The sequence below is a fragment of the Colletotrichum destructivum genome, chromosome 4 (assembly GCF_034447905.1).
Source record: "Colletotrichum destructivum chromosome 4, complete sequence".
Taxonomy (NCBI): Eukaryota; Fungi; Ascomycota; class Sordariomycetes; order Glomerellales; family Glomerellaceae; genus Colletotrichum; species Colletotrichum destructivum.
In genome coordinates this window covers 4,123,923-4,146,463 of record NC_085899.1, presented here as the reverse complement: position 1 = coordinate 4,146,463, position 22,541 = coordinate 4,123,923, and the positions used below count along the sequence as shown (strand labels likewise).

General features: G+C 57.1%; 7 protein-coding genes across 7 annotated transcripts; 4 read left to right on the top strand and 3 right to left on the bottom strand.

Moving 5' to 3' along the window:
- The first annotated feature begins 3,882 nt into the window (after window positions 1-3,882).
- On the top strand, window positions 3,883-7,090 carry CDEST_07202 (Putative SLC26A/SulP transporter, STAS domain, sulfate anion transporter, STAS domain superfamily). The gene is made up of 3 exons (XM_062923361.1): window positions 3,883-4,453; window positions 4,615-6,170; window positions 6,245-7,090. Exons 1-3 carry the CDS (start codon window positions 4,180-4,182, stop codon window positions 6,824-6,826), a joined length of 2,412 nt encoding a protein of 803 aa, XP_062779412.1. The 5' UTR covers window positions 3,883-4,179; the 3' UTR covers window positions 6,827-7,090.
- Window positions 7,091-7,459: 369 nt separating this feature from the next.
- CDEST_07201 (uncharacterized protein) lies at window positions 7,460-8,128 on the top strand (the record flags this gene model as incomplete). Its single annotated transcript, XM_062923360.1, has 1 exon — window positions 7,460-8,128. One exon carries the CDS (start codon window positions 7,460-7,462, stop codon window positions 8,126-8,128), a length of 669 nt encoding a protein of 222 aa, XP_062779411.1.
- A 1,291-nt stretch (window positions 8,129-9,419) lies between these two features.
- Window positions 9,420-9,890, top strand: CDEST_07200 (uncharacterized protein; the record flags this gene model as incomplete). Its single annotated transcript, XM_062923359.1, has 1 exon — window positions 9,420-9,890. One exon carries the CDS (start codon window positions 9,420-9,422, stop codon window positions 9,888-9,890), a length of 471 nt encoding a protein of 156 aa, XP_062779410.1.
- A 321-nt stretch (window positions 9,891-10,211) lies between these two features.
- CDEST_07199 (Putative alpha/beta hydrolase-3) lies at window positions 10,212-11,408 on the bottom strand. Its single transcript, XM_062923358.1, has one exon. The coding sequence runs from the start codon at window positions 11,260-11,262 to the stop codon at window positions 10,348-10,350; it is 915 nt and encodes a 304-aa protein (XP_062779409.1). The 5' UTR covers window positions 11,263-11,408; the 3' UTR covers window positions 10,212-10,347.
- Window positions 11,409-11,970: 562 nt separating this feature from the next.
- On the bottom strand, window positions 11,971-14,607 carry CDEST_07198 (uncharacterized protein). The gene has a single exon (XM_062923357.1). It carries the CDS (start codon window positions 14,413-14,415, stop codon window positions 12,052-12,054), a length of 2,364 nt encoding a protein of 787 aa, XP_062779408.1. The 5' UTR covers window positions 14,416-14,607; the 3' UTR covers window positions 11,971-12,051.
- Window positions 14,608-15,199: 592 nt separating this feature from the next.
- CDEST_07197 (Putative methylated-DNA-[protein]-cysteine S-methyltransferase, DNA binding protein) lies at window positions 15,200-15,926 on the top strand (the record flags this gene model as incomplete). Its single annotated transcript, XM_062923356.1, has 3 exons — window positions 15,200-15,314; window positions 15,389-15,512; window positions 15,619-15,926. 3 exons carry the CDS (start codon window positions 15,200-15,202, stop codon window positions 15,770-15,772), a joined length of 393 nt encoding a protein of 130 aa, XP_062779407.1. The 3' UTR covers window positions 15,773-15,926.
- A 1-nt stretch (window position 15,927) lies between these two features.
- On the bottom strand, window positions 15,928-22,414 carry CDEST_07196 (Putative kinesin-like protein). The gene is made up of 4 exons (XM_062923355.1): window positions 22,096-22,414; window positions 21,652-21,975; window positions 17,297-21,561; window positions 15,928-17,219 (listed from the first exon to the last, which is right to left on the bottom strand). The coding sequence occupies exons 1-4, from the start codon at window positions 22,259-22,261 to the stop codon at window positions 16,641-16,643; spliced, it is 5,334 nt and encodes a 1,777-aa protein (XP_062779406.1). The 5' UTR covers window positions 22,262-22,414; the 3' UTR covers window positions 15,928-16,640.
- Window positions 22,415-22,541: the final 127 nt, after the last annotated feature.

Below are 22,541 nucleotides of genomic sequence, written 5' to 3'. Positions count from 1 at the left end.
ATGGTGGCACACATGTAAGGGCGAGGCGCAGATGAAGAGAGAGATGATCGCATCTCCGGGTGAGAGCCGGCCGAAGTGGCTCAGAACCCAAGCGTATGGCGACATCTTCTTTCAGGGAATCAACATCATCTCCGTCGCGCTTTTATTTCCTTTGAGGAGCGCCGCCTGATAAGCTGCGGCGAGTGAATCGCGGCGATCTATTGCGTTCTGGGCCACCTCCGCCACCAAAGTCGACGCTGCCCTAGCTTCGACAAGTGATGCGGTTCGTGATCTTCAGCCCGAAGTCAGCGTGGGCGACGGGCCAAAGAGCTTCGACAACTCGGCACGCCATATCATCGATCGACCATGGTCTATTAGTGATCACAGGTTGCCGCTCGTCAGAACAACCAGGGAATATCCATGCGCGCACATCACATTTACATGCGCATGGCGCCGATAGACTGGGTGAGAACGACCCTTTACAGGGCCTTCACCACCACGCACGCACGGCTCTGCTGCCATAGGCATGCCCGGGGTGGGGGGGGGGGGGGGGGGGGGGGAGGGAGCAGGAGGATGGATTATGTCTCGGGTTTCTTTGGGGGAGGAGTCCAAGTTCGAGCCTAAAGCGATCTCGCCAGCCCGGGCATGCATGCTTGAACCAGAGTCTCTCCCGTTCAGCTGGGACACACGGCGGGAGGTGACATTGCATCCCATCCCATCCCACGCTTTCCGTGATTCATGCTTCGATACATTCTCGTAATAGTCCCAAAGTCGTGCCCCCTTGGCTTAATTGATGAACACCCCCCGGGGCACTGGACTCGACGGGAGGAAAAACTCTGTCAGCTCATAAAACTCAAAGTGACGGGGTCCCAAGACACTTTGGACCTCGGAAAACTTGCAGCTCGAGACTCGCCCATCTTCTTCCATTTTTCTGTATCACATCCACTCGACCGTTTCCGCTCCCCTCCCCCTTCCTCCCAAATAATCGCGTGACAAGTTGCTGTTTGTGGAGAGACCAAGAGGTTTTACCAAGAGCAGTCCCGTCTAGTCTAACCCTTGCCGGGCCTGATCGTACACTCCTTGTGAAGAGTTTTTCATACTTTCCGTCTTGGCTAGCTGGACTGGGCGTCTTCCCGCGCGATGCCCAGGCTGAACAAGCAACGACAAGCTCGCGACTCAAGCCTTCCGGCTTCGACGGAGGGAAGGTTAGGACGTCTGGGCGCGGGCGCAAGATCTCTTTACGAAGAAGGATGGGTGTAGGGGGGGGACACCTTTTTGGGAATAGCATAAAGGAAGAGAGTGAATGATGAGAGACACGCAGACAGAGTGGACAGAGATTACGGAAACCTTAGCATCGAGACCATGCTCCGATAGAGGAGGACGAGACAAACACAAGATACAATCAGAACCAAGGTAACCAGAGGGGGACCTCGCCCTTCAGAAAAGAGACATGGGCGTCGCCGAAGACTTCCAAAGTTCGGGGGGAAAAGGCAGAGAAACAAGTCTTCTCTCTGGGCTTCTCGGTTTTGTTTGTTTGGCGCGGATGATCCATGATCCCATCCCCCCCTTTGGAATCGGGGAGGATCCTTTTAACGCTGGTCTCATTTACGCCAAGGATGGCGTGCTCAACACCATCGTCCAATATGCTTCCCGAGCCCCGTTGTTTTCTTTTTTTTTTCTCCTCCCTCCTGTAAGCTCCAAGTGTCTCCTCACAGACTCATGCATGTCGGCCACCCCACGACTCCCACCACCCACCTCCTTCCACCAAACTTCTCTCAGCCCCAGAAGAGCCTAAAGAAACAGACGAGACGGGGACCAGTCTTCTTTGGCTTTTTTTTTTTGGGCGGGGGGAGGCGTCGCTTTTGCCCCCGCCATCCCACCCCCTGCTGGGCTTCTGGAGTAGAAAGAAGGAGGGGGGGTAAAAAGAAGATTGGTGGTAGCAGACTGGCCCGTCAGTGAGTGACATTTGTCGATTCTCCCATCTCTCGGGTCTTCGGCAGGACATCTGGGTCACACACAGAAGCACAGGCAACGCTAGACACGGCATCGCGGAGGCGAACGTGACGGCAGTGACGGGCAAACCGTCTGGCATTTAAGCTTAATGGGAGGGCCTCTGCCCCAGCATGCTGGGGAGGCAAATGGCACTATCAGGAAGGTGTACAAAGAGAGAGGGAAAGAGAGAGAGAGAGAAAGGGAGGGTGAAGATGTGCAATCTGTACCAAAAAAAGAGACCCATATGGAATAAGACGTGTGCCCGTCGTATGGATGCAGCCAACGGCCTCTCGCAATGCCGCCGCGGAGAAGTGACCTCTGGTAGAGTTTCTCTCGGCCGTCTACTAGTTTGCCTGCACGATATAACCCCGGCCTTTCCAACGTTCCCAGACATCCCGAGGACCAAAGCTGGTCTGGAACGCTGTTAGTCTAGCAGTCCTTCTTCTACACTACAATACCATCGGTTCCAAGGATGGACGGTCGAGAGAAGCTGAAGACGCCACACGCACACACCGAGTGATCTGGGAGTTGATCTCGGGTCCCACGAGGTTGGACAGTCGTCTGGAGAGGCGAAGACATGGGAGAGAGGCAAAAACACAAGAGAAACAGTCCGTTCGTCAGTTGGTCAAAGTCGGCCGAGTCCGTCCGTGTGTATCTCTGCCGTCTCAATGTTACGCCAGCACAGCTCGTTAGCCGCGCAGTCCTGTAAGTCGGGCTGCATGTACAGATACATGGCACATGCCGAATCAAGGTCAGCCCCGGCCGACGCAGAATTGGACGGCGCAATTGCTTTTTTGACAGCTTTCTCCAGCCGCCGCCCGCCGCCCCCACGCCCACCGAGAGAGTCAGGATCCCGGCCGGGCGAGAGGGCGGCCACCAAGTATGTGCGTTCCAACGCGTGTAGCCCGTGGCGAGCATTACCAGAAGAGCGGGAGAGAAGTAGAGTGAGAGAAAGGAAAAGAGAGACAGAGAGAGATTGATTGGTGCTCCCCTGTATTCTGTGCGCGCATTCCACAACAATCGAGGACGTATTCTGCTCATCTATCTATCTACCTGCAGAAATACATACGCGGCACAGCTTGCCAGTCGTCCAAAAACAGTTACTACCCGCAGAACAGGACCCTTAACAATTAGCTCGGTTCAAGATGCAGAGAGAGTGAGTAAGTGAGAGAGAGAGATAGGGTTGTATGTACTGTAATTAACCTGTGTCCGCCCCGCCGCCCCCATCCATCCACCCCCCTCCCTGTCCTCCCCGGCGTGGCCTGGTCTTCCGCCGGTAATGGCACACTCACACTCACACACCACGCCATGAACGAGGGGGAAAAAGACACTACGCTAGAACATGGACCATCCCTTCCCGGTGAGCTGGATAGAGTACAGTAGTGGCAGAAACAGCGTGCGTCCGCCTGGGCCAGGCTCCTAAACCCCAAATCTCTCCTGGAGAGGAAGAGGAAGAGGAGACACACAGACAGATAGATGGAGAGAAAGACAAACATCACAAGGGGAAAACAAAGAGTGTGCCCACCCCGATGCGACGCCATCAAGATTGGGAATGTCGTCAGAAGATGGCTTGCAATTCACACACTCACTCATAGAAACATAGACACTACGGATACACACTACTCGTATATCACACACACACACACACCCCCCTTCCCTTCCCTTCCCTTTCCCTTCCCTTCCCACCCCCCTTCAAGGCGGCGGCGGCGGCATGTGGGAGTTGTTGTGTTGTGTAACACCAACAGGGCACCAATCCCAAGTCCCTTGGCGAGACCTGGGCGATCCGAAAAGCCATGCTTCTTGGCGACGCGGCCAAGCTTTTCCTCTCGCTCTCCAAGAGGGGAATAGCATCATGACGGGTCCTCTGTCGTCTTTCCTGACCTTGTCGCCGCATCGCATATAAGGTTCAGTGCCCGGCCGTGTCCCATCGTCGTATTTTCGTGGCCCCTCCGTCTTTTGGCCAGGCAAGCATCATCTCCCTTTTTCCTGAACAACAACACACACACGCACACACACACGCCCGCCTCTCCCTCTGTGTGTCGTCGTGGTCTTGATTCTTCTCTTTCGCTCCCCTTCAACTTGTTCGTTCCTAGTATCAGTCCAGTCCATAAATTTGGTGACAATACCGGTCGAAAGAAACAGAGGCAACAACATCCACGCCTTCTCCTCCCCCCGCCTCGGGACATTCGTCTCACAAGGACACCCGCCATGCCCAGCAACGTCGGACGAACGCTGGCCAAGGGCCTTGGCATCGATGTCGACGCCCGGTACCGTAACGAGCCCACCGAGGTCGTCCAGTCCGCCGCCGCCTCCTTCCAGTCCGTCGAGCAGTACGAGGAGAGAGAGCCCACCGTCGCCGAGTTCCTCCATGCCCACCGGCCGACGGTCCACGGCGCCGTCGCCTACCTCAAGAGCCTGTTCCCCTTCTGGTCCTGGATTTTCCATTACAACGCGACATGGCTGTTGGGAGATGTCATTGCCGGTACGTTTCCATCACTTCCCCCCCTCGAGTACACACACATAAATACACGTACACATACATACACATATACACACACATGTTCACTCGGTGATGAACAACATTCATGATAAACAACAAACCCCCCCTTTCCCCATGTCCCGTGGCTGACATTGTCTCCCAAGGTGTCACGGTCGGCTTCGTCGTCATCCCCCAGGGCATGGCGTACGCGCTCCTCGCGCAGCTGACGCCCGAGTACGGCCTGTACACGTCCTTCGTCGGCTTCATCCTCTACTGGGCCTTCGCGACGTCCAAGGACATCACCATCGGCACCGTCGCCGTCATGTCGCAGCTCGTCGGCAACATCGTGCTGCGCGTGCAGGACTCGCACCCGCAGTACGGCGGGCCGCAGATCGCCCAGGCCCTGGCCGTCATCTCGGGCGCCGTGCTGCTCTTCATCGGCCTCGTCCGGCTCGGCTGGATCGTCGAGTTCATCCCGCTCGTGGCCATCACCTCCTTCATGACGGGCGCCGCCGTCAGCATCGCCGCCGGCCAGATCCCGGCCCTCCTCGGCCTGCAGGGCGTCAACACGCGCAACCCGACGTACGAGGTCATCATCGACCTGCTCAAGGCCCTGCCCACGGCCCGCATCGACGCCGCCATGGGCCTGTCCGCCCTCTTCCTGCTCTACGCCATCCGCTCCTTCTGCAGTGTCATGTCGAACCGCCAGCCGCACCGCAAGAAGTTCTGGTTCTTCATGTCCACCCTCCGCATGGCCTTTGTCATCCTGCTCTACGTCCTCATCAGCTGGCTCGTCAACCGCCACGTCAACTGGAACGCCAAGAAGGCCAAGTTCAAGATCCTCGGCAAGGTCCCCAGCGGCTTCCAGCACACCGGCGCCCCCAACATCGACACGGAGCTGCTGTCCGCCATCGCCCCGGATCTGCCCGTCACCATCATCGTCCTCATCATCGAGCACATCGCCATCTCCAAGTCCTTCGGCCGCGTCAACAACTACGTCATCAACCCCTCGCAGGAGCTGGTCGCCGTCGGCTTCACCAACCTGTTCGGGCCCTTCCTCGGCGCCTACCCGGCCACCGGATCCTTCTCCCGCACCGCCATCAAGTCCAAGGCCGGCGTCCGCACGCCCCTCGCCGGTATCTTCACCGCCGTCATCGTTCTCCTGGCCCTCTACGCCCTGACGTCGGTCTTCTTCTACATCCCGATGGCCACCCTCGCCGGCCTCATCATCCACGCCGTCGGCGACCTCATCACGCCGCCCAAGGTCGTGTACCAGTTCTGGGAGGTGTCGCCCCTCGAGGTCTTCATCTTCTTCGCCGGCGTGCTGCTCACCATCTTCACCAACATTGAGAACGGCATCTACCTGACCATGTGTGCCTCGGCCGCGCTCCTCCTGGTGCGTCTCGCCAAGGCCAAGGGCCACTTCCTCGGCCGCGTCCGCGTCTACCGCGCCACCAAGGACACGACCGGCAAGGGTGTCCCCTTCAACGACCAAGGCGAGGCCATCGAGATCCCCTCGCGCGAGGCCTACGTGCCGCTCGCCAAGGACGATGGAACGAACCCCAACATCGACGTGCAGAGCCCCTACCCGGGAGTCTTTGTCTACCGCTTCGGCGAGGGCTTCAACTACACCAACCAGGCGCACTACATGGACGGCCTCGTCGCGTACGTCCAGAAGCACGCCCGCCGAACGATCCTCGACCGGTACGAGAAGCTTGGTGTAAGTTGTTAAAAAAATTTAAAAAATTTAAAGACACTCTTTACATGAGACATCTGACTGACATCCACCCGCAGGACCGTCCCTGGAACGACCCCGGCCCGCGCCGTGGTGCCAAGATCGACATGGATGACAACCGCCCCATCGTCCGGGCCATCATCCTCGACTGCTCGGCCGTCAACAACATCGACGTCACGTCCATCCAGGGCCTCATCGACGTGCGCAACCAGCTGGACCACTACGCCGAGCCCGAGGTGGTCGAGTGGCACTTCGCCAACGTCAACAACCGCTGGACGCGCCGCGCCCTCGCCGCCGCCGGTTTCGGCTTCCCCTCGCCTAAGGATGAGAACAACCTGGGCCGGTGGAAGCCCATCTACAGCTTCGCGCCCGTCGACTCGGGCTCGGGCCACGAGCCGCACGTCGCGGCGCCGCGCAGCCGCGACGAGGAGGAGGACGTCATCTCGCCGAGCAAGGGCAACACCGACGGCGCGGCGCAGGTCGTGGGCCGCGGCGACGGCAAGCTCGCCGCCGTGCAGGGCATGAACAGGCCTTTCTTCCACATCGACATCGCCGCCGCTGTTGAGAGCGCCATCCTGAACGCCGAGAGCAAGAGCGAGGGCCAGACGTCGCCGGCGAACTCGGTCATCAAGAGTGGTTAGACGGGATGGCTGTTGCTGTTGCTGTTATACATTTGTACGAGCGACGAGGACGAGGACGAGTGCGCAGCGGTTGTTCTTCACCAAGACATAGATACTGATACCAGAGTTGTTGTTGTTGTTGTTGTTGCTGTTGCTGTTACATATGGCCGGTCTAGACTCTGCTCAGTTATGGAGAGAGAAACGGCCGGAGAGGATGACAACCCTCATTATATCTTCTAATTCAATCACCCAAGTGCATGTTTTCATGTTCACAGTCAGCCCAACGGTCAATAAACGGTCAGCCAAGTGTGAGCCTAGAGGGCATTATTCATGTACCGAAGTCTCTTTTCCGCTTTGGTGAGTGTTTCAACGCCATGTGACTAACAAGTATGTCTGATGCACCGAGCGAGTATCCGTGCATTTGGGCCAGCAGAGTCGGGTCTGAAACGTGGGTGATGCAGCTTGGCTGATCTTGACACTTGGAGTTAGCATTCCGTACATATGCTAGCACTCACCCACTTTGTGTGTGAGTGTGTGCTTATGTGTGTGTTTGGTCAAACAAAAGTTCAAGCGTTGGCGTTGAGTCGACGCAGACTTGAGTCTCTTCAACTACTCGCAGACCACTCCGTCCTCTTCTCGTCAGGATCCAAAGCCATGCGTCTATCGTCAGCTCCACTACTGCGAGCCTCCTTCGTGGCCGCCTGGCTCGTCTCGGCGGCCCTCGCGATGCCCCAAGTCGTCGACCGCGAAGACCCGCCGCTGTCCCTCCCGAAACCGATCGCGACGGCCGACCAGGGCGACAAGACCATACCCAGCAACTCGACGCCACATGGAGAACAACAACAACAACAACAACAACAACAACAACAAGAAGTCAAACCCCCGATCCCCATCACGGTCCGCCTGTTCCCGAGCGCGCCCGGCGTCAAGACGTGCCGCGGGTCCCCCTTCGTCGACATGGCGCTGCCGGCCGACGCATCGAGACAGCCGACCTTCACGACGCGCGACGGGCAGTGCTATAACCTGCCCGGGACGGCGCAGTGCGGCATCTTCGCGGGCAACAAGGCGGACGGGTGCGAGGCGAGGCTGTTCCGCGGCGAGCGGTGCACGGCGTTCTCCAACGTGGCCGTGTTCCAGGACGAGCTGCGGCCCGTCGGCGGCTTCTTCGCGAGCATGAGCATCAAGTGCGGCATCGTGCCCGTCGAGCCCAAGCCGCTGAGCCTCGGCGCGCTCGGCGGCAAGTTGCAGAAGCCGGTGCAGGGGAAAAGTCGGACAAGAGCCGTGAGGGGGGCGGCGCCGGACGCGGGGATGCACGGAGAGTGAGGGTTGGGATCACATAACTTAAGGGGATGGGGGGGGAGGGGGGGTTTCCTTGGACAAGAATCTGGGACACCAGGGATGCATCCATCCATATGATTAATGAATGATGAGACTTGACGACACCATTGTTTTGGGACTTATGGACTTGAAAAGGGGAGAGAGATTGTGTGTGTGTGCCCGATTAGCTATGGCCCTAGCGGCTGCCAATCCACCTGTCTGTCGTGAGTGTCAATGACACGGCACGTCAACAGAGCATAAAGGAGAACGGTCCTCGGCCGAGTCGTTGTCCCCTGGCTTGATCGATTCCCTGATTCCCTGGACTTGTCAAACTGTACTGGTTGTGGGTGGCTGGGCTGGGCTAGCCACCAAGGAACAGCAAACCGTCATGCTGGAGGAGGATCAAACAGGATGGGCCCGCTGCCGGACCACTCGTCCGTGTGTTATTATCGCTGTCGACTACTGACTGACTGGTCTGTGCATATTGAGGAGAAAACGTGAGACGATCGATCTGTGTCGCTTGGGTTGGTGATCCATCTTGAAGAACTAACTCACTCGACCGACAACTCCGAGATGGATTGCGCGCTGAAGAGTCCATGGAAACTCAATCCAAGTCTCTATTCGTCCATCACAACAAAAAAGACCACTTTCGTCTCGTCAACAGAAATCAGCAGAAGCACCAGCGTCTCAAACCCCCACAGAGAAAAAAAGGCTTAGCCATGTGCGTCCCTGAGCATTCTTAGCGCAGGCTTGATCCAAGACACCAGACCGTCTGATCTGAGGTCCCAAATGTGTCATCTCGTCTCAGCCCCTTGCACGCACACACTTACACACTCACTTACCACTCACTCTCACGCTTACACACTGACACACTGACAAGAACCACCACCACCCCCCCCTCTTCCATGTATTCTTGTGTCCATCGTGGGGCACATATAACCACGCGGGCTTCCTTGTCTTCCCTCTTTTTGGTGCCTGCTGCCGCTCTCCCTCATTTTTTCGACTCAATCTACTTTTTTTTTTCCTTTTCCTATTTCGTTTTTCCGTATCCATTCTTTTCACTTCTCAGTGGCCGGCCACTTACAGCTTTGGGGTGTCAAGATTTGTTGTTCTCTCTCTATTTTCCAAGTCTAGTAGTGGTGGTCTCACAGATCCTCTCGTTCTTCCAAGCCACTTACACACAACACACCCTTGCTCTGTCGACTGTAGTCTGTCGTCGTTAATATTTGACTTGACTGTCCACGGCACCGAGACTCAAAAAAAAAACACGCACGCGAGACAAGAAGAGACGGAAAAGATGCACCACTTCGTCCTCGCTCAGATCCTCTTGGCGGTCTCCGTCCTGTCCAACGGCGCCCTCGCCAAGGCCCTCGTCGTCCGTCAGACCCCGCCCACGACCGGCCAGCCCACCGCCATCTCGTGCGGCGAGTACTCCCGCATCGCCAACCTCTCCACCGTCGGCGCCAACAGCACCTACCGCGCCACCTTCTTCGACGCCTCGCCCGCCGGCAACAGCTTCAACGCTGCCGTCCTTGACGCCGCCATCGCCAAGCTGCCCTCCGTCATCATGGACCGCGCACTCAACGAGGCCTGCGGCAACCTGACCGCCCTCGCCATCCAGGAGGCCGCCAACAACTTCACCATCCGCACCGTCCTGCAGTTCTCCAACATCCCGCCCGCCGAGCCCCTCGACACCTCCCTCCACATCATCTTTGTCTGCGCGGCCGCCCTCACTTTCATGACCGGCACCTGGGTGGCCATGCCGTGAGATGCCCCCCCACGTCTCTTGGTGGGAGAGGAACTTGGGAGGGCAACGGTGGGAGGGGGACAAGAGACGATGTCAAGGTCGCTGGATTCCTATACAGAACTTAATGCATCTCCGTTTACCACCAGCTGATCTGATGTCGATTGCCTTTTGAACGCGGGAGCAGGGCGTCAATTTGCGCTTAGCGTGGAGTTGGATGAATACAACTACGATACCCAATTCAAGCCTAAGAGTCTGAACCAATTTTGACCCAGTTTTGATGCCAGCCATTAGGTACATGTAACTGTGAATTTGCAAAGTTCTCATCTTAAATTATTTCCCTCGAGTACTGCATCACTTCATTGAATGAAACGGATGATTGCTACATCTCTATGCCATTCGTAATTAATCCCAGAGTCGCTTGTAGGAGTTCTAACTCATGATGTGTGATATTGGGCTTTTTCCCAACCTCCTTCGAGATCTACTCCTTTCCAAGAAGCCATCGCATCCCCTTCATCGTGTTGGGTCCCAATTCCGCCGGTGCATCGGCTGGCGCGAAGATGCTCCATCCCTGGTGTCCCCAGTCCAGGTAGTTGTCGACCCTCGCCTCGACCCCGTTGTCCTTCAAAACCTTTGCGTACAGGAGCCCATCGTCTCTCAGCGGGTCACGGTCTCCGACCTGGATGTAGGTCCTCGGGGACTTGGCTATCGCCTCGACGTCGTTGAACGGCGAGAACCACGGCGACCGAATATCCGGCTCAAGGCCCCTCTGCACGTCTTCGATGCCCGCGCTGGTGAACGTCGGGCTCCACGTGGCGTTCTCCTCACGGGAGACCCATTCCGCCGCGTACTTCTTGGGCACGATCTCCTTGACGAGTAGGAACGGGATGCCCAGGAGGGTGCCCGTGATCCCCAGGCCCTCCACCCCGGATCGCTGGCTGACGACCGAGGCGATGTTGGCCCCGGCGGAGAACCCGCCGACAACCCAGCCCTTGCCGATATCCGCGCCGAACCGGCCTGCGTTCCGCGAAAGCCAAACGGCCGTCTCGTACCCGTCCCTCACGGACTGCGGGAACTTGTTCTCGGGCGCCAGGCGGTAGGTGGCGTTGACGACGACGGCGCCGAACTCGAACGCGAACTCGCGCGCCGGCCGCGTCGTGGGCTCGACGCCCGCGACGATGAACCCCCCGCCGGGCCACAGCAGGATCAGGGGCCGGCCGCCGTTGGCCTCGTTGACGCCGCGCGGTCGGACGATTTGCAGGTCGATCTTGTAGCCGTCGGGGAGGGTCGCGACATCGCGGAACTCCTCGAGGGAAGGGTCCAGCGGCGGGAGGGCCGCCAGGAGGCTCTGGAGCAGCTGAGGTCGGGTTTCCCGAGACTTGAGGAAGGCGTCCATGGTGATGATGGAGGGGGCGAAGACGGTGGTTCACGGGGGGCTTGTTTTGGGGTTCCCCGGGCAGACTGACGGCGAACTCGTGTGGATGAGATGAGGGGGTGAGCATGAGAATGAAGGCAAGAGTAAAGGTAAGGGTGTGAGCGAGGGTGAGAGTGAGGGTGAGCAATAAGAGTGGGAGTGAGACTTCCCCAGCTCCAATGCATCACCCGAACCGCACCCCCTCCGTCCCCCCGCACAAAAGGGATGGCGGGTCCGGAACGATGTTGAAAACGCGGGGGTCATCGGCTCAGGTCGCTCGGTCGCGGAGCGACTTCGGAGATGGTTAGAGCCCAATTCCATCATCTTAGTGGCTGCAAGTTAACAGGACGGGCCCGCCCGCGGGTTATTCTACACCGAGACCAAGGATGCCCATCGTCCAGGCATCCCGTCATCTCAGCTATCATTAGCTGCATCCAAGAAACGCACAATGTGGTTATGGCGGTCAACTAGAGTCTACAACATGCCTAGATCCAGTTCAAAGCCTGGCAGTATGTGGAAGCCCTGCACCCTAATCATCTGTAGGAAAGGACGCAGTTTAAAGAACCACTGAGACTGGTCAATCGGAGTGAATCTCAAATTTCAACATCAACAATCAACACCCCGACAGAAAAGACATTGCAAGTATGGGCTTGGTTGGGTTTGTGGTAAAAGATCGATTGAAGTTCGAATGGGAGGAGGCAAAAGCAACTGAACGTGCTGAATTCAGTAAGCATACCGACGACCCGAAAGTGACGAGGCCAGCCGCTTCTCTCATCCACCCATCACTACACACCCAATACCTCGTCCCCACTGAAAACAGCACTCCAAGCAGGCCGTGAGTTGAATCACGCCGGGGATTGACTCGAGCCAGAACATGGAACCTTCCCCTCCATAACCGCTGAATCTGGCCATTTCCTCTTTCATCAACCCGCAGATCATAAGCTGTTCCAACTTTCGGCCTTGCAAGGCGTAGACTAGGATCTCCCTGGAGATTTGCTGGTTAGTCTTGGCTACCTGGAACCCGCTGGCAACAAACTTCCCATCTCCTTTCAACTCGTAAGGTCTGTTGGTCGGATGTTGACACCGAGGGACCGCCCAGTCGGTGAGAAACCCAGAGATGCAGTATCGGAAGGGCACCGTCACTGCTTTTTGTGGATCGACCATCAGCTTCAGTCGGACTATGATGACGCTCTCGTTGAGGTTGACGGTCATCGAAATCCTGGTTTCTGGAGGACGGCAATGAGGCGCCAGAAATGTCCCACTGGCCAGCGCCACAGTGTCCAGACATCTGGTGGTTTGCTTCAAGGTCCGAACACCCCAACGAATACCGGGCAGAGCTCTCTCTATAATGGCGTTACGGAAAACGCCATTCACCGACGCTCTACCAGATTGAATTACGATCATTCGTCCGAGGTCGTCGTAGCATTCATCTGTCATTACACAGGCGTAGTAAATTGTGTAAAGTTTCCCTGATACTCCAAGGCTGTAGATTCGTTCCTCATAGTTTGCATATGGATCAGCACTGTTCAGCCAATCAAATGAGAAATCGGCGCAAACAAGCTCTCCTAGATGGATCAGGAGATCTTCATGTCCCGACACGTGTGAGACGTTGTTCTCTAGCTTCCTGTCTTTGGAGAATACTGGAAGTTCCCCCAGGTATGTCTGAAGATCTCGTGTCCAGAACGTCATTATGTCTCCGACAAGAACGTGTTCTTGAACTCTCAGTCGGTTTGTGTCGAACCTGCAAAACGCCAAGGCGAGCGCCGTTGTTGTAAAGCCGTGGATGAGTTGTCCAACGAATTCACAAATACAGCTCTCATTTTGAGATGGTCCTACGCGGGTTTGCTCGTCCGGGGTTGGCTTTGAACAGTGAAGATGACAACAGGATGCCAAATCCTCGCCAAACTTTGGGTCTATGAGTCCTGAAGACTTATTCCAAATGTGACTCGAACGCACACCCAAACCGGGCGGCTCAGCCGCAGGTTCGACGGAGGTTCTGACATCAATGCCCATAATGATCAGGGTGTCCTCCAAAGAAGATATCCCAACAAAGTGGCCATTCAAGCGATGGCCTCTGCCATTACTCATCTCTAATTCGGGGGTAAATTGGGTATTTTCAAAGAGGTGAAAAGACAGATCAGCTATGACAGCTTTGATAGATTTCGCAATACTGGCGTTGATCTCGGGCCTCTTCAGGAATTGAGCCTCGAGAGCTTCTCCAATCAGGTAGTCGACCGATATCGGGGAGCTTTCGGTTTCCTCGTCTGGCTCTATCTTCAGAGTTATGTGGCCTGTTCTTGAAAGCGAATGATCAAAAAGGCCTGCGGCATCTTTGTCGAGCTGGAAATTAATGCTTCCTCGATCACCTCCACTCGCCCAGACGATTTGATCCCCGAGTCGCAGCTCGACGGACATCCCAAGTACGAGACTAGCAAACGCCGGGAGCCAGGACCCGCGCATCTCGAGCACCATGTAGTCGCTCTGCCCTTTTTTCGAAGTCAGGATGAGCTGCTTGATTGCGCGAGCAAGGGCGCCCGGACTTCCCAAGCTCTTCATGCGCCGAACCTCCTGTTCTGTCCCTCTAGGGTCGGTATTGCCGCAGGACTGCCCTTTAGACCTGATCATTCTTTCCGATACGTTTGTAATGTGCTGGACGACCTTGGAGAACCCGAGATCTTGAACGAACGGGGCAAGGTAGCCAACCAGTCCCTTAAGGACGTCTACGCTTGGTAACGTGTCGGCCTCGAGCCCGTGGATGGACATCAGCTCCGAGAGGCATTGCGCAGCGGCGAAGGACTGGCAGCCCGTGGCGAGCGCACCGATGAGGATGATGGCGTTGGATCCGGCCACGGTGCGCGCCAGGTCCGCAACAGGCGCCGAGTGGCCCCAGCCGATGCTCAGGGCCTTGGAGAGGACGGACTGATATGTCTTTTTGGACGCGATCTGGGCGTAGAGCGTGTTTTGGAGCGACTTCTGGACCGGAATCAGCTTGCCGAGCTGAACGGCGGACCAGAGGGCGTAGGTGTCGACGCCGCCGTCGCTGAGAGCCTTGAGGAGCCGTCCGGTGAGGACGTGGCCCATAGAGGCCGTGTTGACGACATCGGCCTGGAAGCTGAAGCCGACCTGGTCGGACATTGCGGGTGGCAGGTAGGCAAGGTGAGACTATGCTGGATCGCAAGAGACCGTAACCGGAACCCCTCGTGGCCGCCTTGAGGTAACGGAGCTGTTAAACCGACTTGACAGTTTTGTCTTCACGATGGTATGTATGATAGGAAGGATGAATAGATGATTGCGAGGGAGTGTGCTGGTGGACATGGAGGATGGAAGAGGAGGAGAGGAGCATGATATGATGGAAGTGAGGCGACCCAACTTGGAGATCTAAAAGAGGGGTCAAGGCGACCGCAGCCTGCAGAACGAACGAGGCAGGCTGTGTTTCCCATGGTGTTGACTTGGATGGACATGACTGGTTGTTGATATGCAGGCGGTGCGGCGTAGGCCCAGACCGTACGTATGTACGTATGTATGGGCGGCTGTCCCTTGGCCTCCTCGCCTTATCGTCATCGATATCGATCTTGCCTTCTTGTTTTCCCGTTCTACACAGGCAGTAGAGGTAAGAAAGAACGGAGACCATGGTTGGCGGCGATGGCGAAACCACTAACAACACCATGGTGGTATCTACATAGGCAAATGGCCATCAACCCCAGCGAAGTAGTAGCTCCAACCGAAGGACGAAGCTGCTGACCAATCAGAATCATAAGGAGATCTATGCCTTTCAAGCAGAGGCAAATCTGAGTCGACGACTTATTCCCTTGTTCATTTCACTTACATACCGCCGCATCCCATTCCGCATCGACCGCGCCGCTCCGCTCCTCCAGTCCAATTTACCGCCGCCGGCCGAGAATACCAATTAAACAAGAAAATGCCCCGCACCGACGAGGCCGAGGCCTTCTTCCACGCCGTATACACCGCCGTCCAGGAGATCCCCGCCGGCAAGGTGACGACCTACGGCCACATCGCCAGGCTTATCGGGACCCGTGAGTCTGCCCCCTTGCACTCCCTGGCCCCCCCCCTTTTCTCAGTCGCGTTCGCCTCGCTCATGTCATCTCAGCCGAACGGCCCCGCCAGGTCGGCATCTGCCTCAAACACCTCCCCACCGACCCGGCCTCGCGCTTCAACAACGAGACCGTCCCGTGGCAGCGCGTCATCAACGCAAAGGGCACAATCTCGCCGCGGTCCGTAAACCCCGCTCTCCAGTCACGATTCACACACTCGCCATCCTCCGTTATCCCCCCCTCCTCTCACTCAAGGCGCCAAACTGACCACCCATTCCTCTTGCAGCTCCCAACCCTCCGGCGCCCGAAGCCAGGCCGCCGCTCTCGAGGCCGAGGACGTCGAGGTCTCACAAACGGCCATGGGCGAGTTCCAGGTGGACTTCAAGACTTATGGCTGGTTTCCTGAAACCCTCCCCTCTAAGCAGGGTCAGGGGCAGTGATAGGCTCTGAAAGGGGAGGGTTTGGCAGCAACATGAACCGACATCAAAGAAAATCACGGCCGGTCAGCCATAGAACAACGCCACAAGAAACACGACATCACGTCTCACAAAATTCATGACAACAACAAACAAGTTTGAACATCCAAGCTCCATTTTATTCAACTAGCCACATTCAATGGGCGCGTCAGTAGCATTAACCAATGTAGGCTGGTGTCTCTTCGTCCCCTGTCACCCTCCCAAGAGGCGCGCACACCTCGACGTAGGCGCTCAAGGAACTCCCACCCGGCCAATCCAACTACCATTGATTCCTCCCGCCATCCCTTCCCTCGTGCCATTCATAAACGCACGACGTCGGCCTTGCTATTCGTAGAACGTCTTGTGTATAGGAAATAATTATGATGATAAAAAAAAAAGAAAGAAAAAAGAAGACAAACCCAACGAGAAGGGCGAACCAGGGGCATCTTGCAGGAGCAAAGTCGCTTATTGGTATTAAGAGAAAGAAAAAGATTCAATGTCAAAACCCCGCCAGCAGAACGACGCGCGCGTGAGCCACCAGTGTGAGAAACTCCTGCCCATCTTCTGGGTTTCGCCATGCGTAAGGGGAATCATTTTCGGCAGCATAAACATGTCGCAAACGCAACAATACAAGATTGCGAAAGGAGTTAAGGGTAAGGTAAGTAGGTGGTGGTAAACGCCAAAGAAGCAAACGAAGATGCAAGAGAGGGAAAATCAAAAGATGGAGGAACAGACAAAAACCCCTTCTCATTATGAAGAGAAACGGTCCGCAGGATGTCAAACCTCATGAGACAGACGACCCCGATCAGGTGTCGTCCTTCCGAGATGTGAAGCTCCAGAAACATAGCCTCGACTAGAAACAGTTGAGGGAGCCCTTCTTCTTCTTCTTGGACAGAGCGTTCATGCGCTCCTCCAGGAGACGTTGTTGCGCTTCGGCAGCCTGGCGCTTCTTGCGCTCCTCTTCGACAGCGTGCAGGCTCCATCGGTTGTCCGGCTGTGGCGTGGGGGCAGGGCGGTCCTTGAGCTCCTTGATCTCGGCTTCCAACTCCGTGCAGCGCTTGCGCCAGGCATCGCTGTCGGCCTTGACCTTGTTGGACTGACGCTCGAGGTCCGTGAGAGCCTCTTCGAGCGTTTGCGTGAGCTGCTTCTCGGCCTGAAGGTGTTTCTCGATGGTGCGGATACGGGCCTCTTGGTCTTCTTGGATTTGGTTCGTCGAACTCATGTTGTCTTTGCTGCCAGGCCGTCCGCCTTGGGTGGGTGTGCTCGGCACAGTCCCGTTGGGACCCGAGGGGGTGTTTCCGGCTCCCGGCAGAGGGGGCAGAGGGATGGCAGGCGGCGGCGAGGGGAGGGATGACACCGAAGTACTCTTGCGAAGCGGCTCGCTGATCGAGTTGGACCGTTGAACTTGACCAGAAGCCTCGTCCATCTTGGCCTGTCACTTGTTAGCGTCTCTTCTTCTAGTCTACTTGGCCAAGCCCGAGTGTCACGAGCGAGCGTCATATCTCTCACCTGAAGAGCGGCGTATTCCGCCTTGAGCGATTCGAGCTCGCTTTCGGCCTTGAACTTGCCAGCTTGGGCCTCCTCAAGCTGCGAGTTGCGCTCCGTCTGCAATGTTGAGAGACGGTTGTTGGTCATCTGGACCTGGTCAAAGTTGCTTTGTAGTTGATCTTCCAGCTCCTCTACGAGACGGGAGTTCTTCTCGTTCCGGCTCTCCAGGTCTGAGATCTTCTTACGAACAGTAGACAGCTGGTCGGACAGAGCGGCCGGGCTCTTCGCGGCTTCGCCTTCGACCGTCAGAAGATCCGTCAGCGTCGACTTGGCTTGCTCGAGCTCCTTGACAAGGTTGTCGTTGATGGCCAACAACTCGGCAACATGCTTCTCGGCCTCGTTCGACTTCTTTTGCTCTCCACCAAGCACCTTTTGGTCGGCAATGAGATCGTCAATGCGCTCAGTGATCTTTTCGATGCTGACGTCCAGGCCGAGGGCGAACGCTACCTGGGTGGCAACCTTCATAAGGTCTTCCCGGGCATCGTTGAGCTCGCACTCGAGCGCCCTGACGTTCTCCGCATGCTCGTTGAGGAGGACGGCGACTTGCTCCTCGTACCCCTTCTGCTCCGCCCGCTTCATCTCCTCCAGTTCCCTGGCGTGATTCTCCTGGAGCAGCTTCATGCCGTCTTGGTGCGTCTTGAGAGCCTGTTCATGAGCCGTAATCTGGTTCTCGAGGTTGGCGATCAGGCTCTGCTGCGTCTTCGCTTGGGTCTCGTGCAGGTCGCGAGCCCTGATGGCCTCTTCCAGTTCCGTCTTGGTAGCGGCGTGGGCAGCTTCCAGATCTGACACCTTGCTAGCATTGGTGTCGATAGCCAGCTTGTACTGGTCAATCTCGTCACGGAGAGACTTAACGAGCGTCTCGTGCTTCTCCTCAATGTCCTTGACTTCTTCGACACTGCGTGCAGAAGACTGCTCAGTCGCTTTGGTGTTCAACAAAACAATCTCGGATTCGAGCTCCTCGATGGTCTCCTTCATCTTCGTCTCCGTCTCTTGCAACGTGTCGAGGGCGGTCTGGTGCTTCGCTTCCCAAGTGGTGAGTTCGGCTTGAAGCTCCGTGATCTTCTTGTCGTTCTCTGCAGTCGCCTGCAAAGCCTTGGGTTCGGCGTCAACGGCCTCGGTAGATGCCGCTGGGATGTCTGCAACAGCACCAGCCACGGCGGTTGCGACGAGAGTCTCGCTAGTGGTGGCAGCCTCTGGCGTGGCCTCGGGTCCAGAGCGGGCGGCGATGGGTTCCGCGGGTGCCTCTCTGACGGAGGCGCGCAGGCTCTCGAGCTCAGCCAGAAGCTTTTTCTCGGTAACCTCGTGCGTTTCTCTCATCTCCGCCATCTGTTTCTCGTTCGCCTCGAGCTGGTTCTTCAGGTTGGAGACCATGGACATGTCCATTGGCGAGGCCTGTAGACTGGATCGCTCACGCGTCAAACCAGAAATGATGGTCATCTTGGTTTCCATCTCTTTCTTGGCCGAGGCGATATCGGCCTCAAGCTCCTGGATCCGCTCCGACCGAGCGTGCAATTCGTGCATGGCGGCGTTCAGGTTCAACTCAAAGTTCTGCATGACATCGGGCTGCTCTTCGAAATTTTCCGCTGCAATGTTACGGAGCGAGGCGAAAGATCGATGGGCGCGGTCGATGATCATGACATTTTGGCTGGATTTGCGGCGGATAACAGGCTGGTTAGCCCTTGGCGAAGATGCCTCCATAGCCTTGGCCTGCGCAACCTCCGTCTTGAGCTCCTCAAGCATGTCCAGGGCCTCATGGTGCTTCTGTTCGAGTTGGGTGTATCTCTCGGCGAGCTCCCTTTCTGCCTCTTCTTTCTCGGCGGCGAGGGCCCTGAACCTCTCGACTTCGGTGTCCAGGAGATCCTGGTGCGCAAGGTCCTCGGCGGACGCGAGCTCGGGGTCGGACTGGGGCTTCGCAGTGGCCGCCGTCTCGGCGTCGGATGGGTCAGCCGTCGCGGGCGACTCCAGCGCAGAGGACAACTCGGAAGAAAGAGAGCGAGACGAGAATTGGCCGCCGTCCTTCAAGTCGCTAGACCTGGCATCGGAGAAGAAAGAAGGAGGCCTGGTCTGGTTCGGGGACGTGACGGACATCATGGAGTCTCGCACCTTGCGCTCCGGATGGCGGGACTCGTCGATGGTGTCCTGGAGTTCTGCCAAGGTGCGCAGGGCCTCCTCGTACTTGGAGTGCAGCAGATCGTATTCGTTGACGGTCGTCTCGTGCTCGACACGCAAGTCGATAAGCTCCTGCGTGACATTCTCCAGCTTGTCGTGGACGAACTTCGATTGAGCAGGGCTCTGTGGCGGGTACTCGTTCTTGTCGGCTTGAAGGTTCTGCTGCTTGGGATCGGACGTCTCGACGTCAGTATCACTCCCGCCTCGCTTGCCGGCCTGTGCAGATTGGGCAGCCTCGGCTGTCGCCGCCGCTTCCTCTTCCACGTTCTCCGGGATGACATCGTTTTGGCTCAGACGACCGATCCGCGACTGTGACTGGCTTCGAGAATGGTCGGCATTGGACCGCGTAACTCCGTTCAAAGTCTCTACAGTGGGCTCGGGCACTTTGCCGTCTCCCTGAATGTGGTCCAGTTCGTGGAGGAGAGAGTCCAACTTTCCGAGGCTGCGCTGACGCTCGATCACCTGCTCTAGTCGGTCAATCTCGCGCTGCATCAGCTCCGCATCCTGGTCTGCTTCGGCCAGTCGTTCTTCCAACGTCGAAATGTAGTCTTCGCAGGAGGCCTCGTTCTCTCTGACCCGGGATATCTCCTTGCGCAGCTCCATGATGATGGTAGCGTTCTTCTCCTCTCCGGACGTGTGGCCGTCGAGCTTGTTCTCCAGGTCGTGGAGGTAGTTTTCGGTGCTCGCCTCACGGTCGATGAGCTTCTGCAACCGCGCCTGTAGCTGATTGTTGATGGTCTCAATGTAGGTGCACTTGGTCTCCTTCTCCAGCAGGCTGGCTTCGGTGTTGGCGAGCGTTCCGCGGGTGCTGGACAGCGATTGCTCCAACGTCTGGATTGTCTTTTCGTACTCGAGTACGACCTGTTCGACGGCGGCAGCGAACGAGTTGGAACGGTTCAGTCGTTCGGTTGCCGTGTCTCCCATCGACTCTTCGTGGTGGTCGTTCTCTGCAGCCTCGTTGTCGCGGGCCTTGGCCATTTCGGCAATAAGCTTCGCGTGACGCTGGCTCAGGGTGGTGTAGTTTTCCTGTGCGTCCAGCAGCTGGTTTTGCAGTTCGTTCTCCCGCTCGTTCTGCCGCTCGGAGCGCTCGCCAGTGGAGGCGATGCGCCGTTCACCCCCTCCTCGTTCCGCGCTGCGCACTTGTTCCCGCAGAAAGGCAACCTCGGCCTTCAGACGATCGATGATGGCCTGCTTGTCACCCTCCTCCACCTGCTGGATCCGCGGCTTGCTCTGGATGGCTCGGGCCCTCTGCGCATATTGGACGGTGTTTAGCGTTTCGCTCAGATGGAACTCGGCTGGCGTCACGCATGCAATCATGTAAGTGATGGCATTCCCGCCCAGCGAGTCTTGCAGCAGGCGAGTCAGCTTGGAGTCACGGTACGAGACGTGAGACCCAGCTTGCCGGGAAGACAGTTGCGAGATGACCTTTCCGAGCGCGGCCAAGCCGGCGTTGATGGAAATACCTTCCTTGGCACGCTCGCCTTGTGCGCCCGTGTTTTTGAGCCGCTCGCTGCCTGCCAGATCGACGAAATGGAGCTTACTATCTGTGGTCACCCAGGTCTCGGATCCCGTCATAGCTTCGATGGGCACAGAGAAGCGCTTATCGGATCCGTTGGGACCCTGCAGTCCACTCTTCCGCTGCACCAAGTTGAGACTGAATACGGCATGTGACCGGGAAGACCTGGCGTTGATGGCCGTCGCGTCTGTCTGTCGGAGGGTCGAGCCGAATTCCAAAGCATTCATCAGGTCTTCCACTGAATTAATTTCGACCTGTCGCAAACCGGTCAGGATGATGTTGCCTTTTACATCCTCACGGATGGTTACGGCGCCACGCTCATGCTGTGGAACGTGGTCCGGGACCAAGAGATCGCGCAGCTGCTCGTTGTAGATTTCGAGGTAGGTCGCTTTCAAGGACCAGTTCTTGTCGGCCGACGAGCTGGACCCTTGCCCGGAATACCGCTGTGGTGATCTTAGTTGAGACATGGAGCCACGATTCGCTTGTTTCTTCGCGCCGTCAAGCTTTTCGAACAAAGCCGTCGCCGCCCTCGGGATGACGCCTAGGGAGAGGATTCGCTGTTAGCTCTCGAGCCTATCGAAAGCCGAAAAGGCTCACAAAGAAGCGAGGGGAACGGTGCGGTGTAACTCACCCATCATTTCGACATCGCCCTGTTCGCTAGGGCCCGACGTGCCCATTGTGTACGACTTTCCAGCTCCTGACTGTCCGTACGCCAAAAGCGAGACATTATAACCCTGGATGAATGCGGTGACGCAATCGTTCAGATACTCCCAGACACCCTCCTGGTCAACGTCGGAGCCGAAGACGCGGTCGAAGACAAACAGCTTTTTTCCTTGCGGCGAGTCGATTGCTAAGCTCGTGTTCGAGGTGACCTGTACCATGGATCGCTGGAACCGTTGAGGAATCAATTCGTAGCCAGGGTCGTTCGGGTTGAGAGGTGGTCGAACGCGCACGGCTGTAGGCACGAAATGGGTGATTAGTGGTGTGATGCTCGATGGGCGAGAAAAGGGGTGGAGGGGGGCTGTCATGGCGGCCAGGGCGAGCGACAGACGACGAGGGCAACTTCAGAACTTACCGACTTTGACAGCGGTCCGGGAATCCTCGTCAGAGGCTTTACTTCCACCGCCATGTTTGCTCGTCATGCTCAAGCGACTATTGCTTCGTGGTGTCGGTCGCACCATTGCGCTCATCGGTCTTTGGGGTAACTGATTCCCAGGAGAGGCCGGCGGGGAGCTGGCCATGGTGAGAGAGGGAAGAAAGAGGAGAGGCGAGTCGGGTCAGGGTTCGCGAGAGGAATGCGTTCCTCCTTGTACAAGGCTAGTTGCGCAAGGCAAGCGGCAGAATCGACGGGGGGGTCGTTGGGGGTTGTGCAGTCCAAAACCCCAGGCCCCGAACCCTGTATAGTCGGGTGGATGAAGCACTGTTCGGGATCTGGTGCGGTTGTGCCGATGTCTCAAAAGAGTGATGGAATCGATGGGGTAGTTTAATGGACTTGCTTGCGTGGAGCGTCCCAGGAGCGGG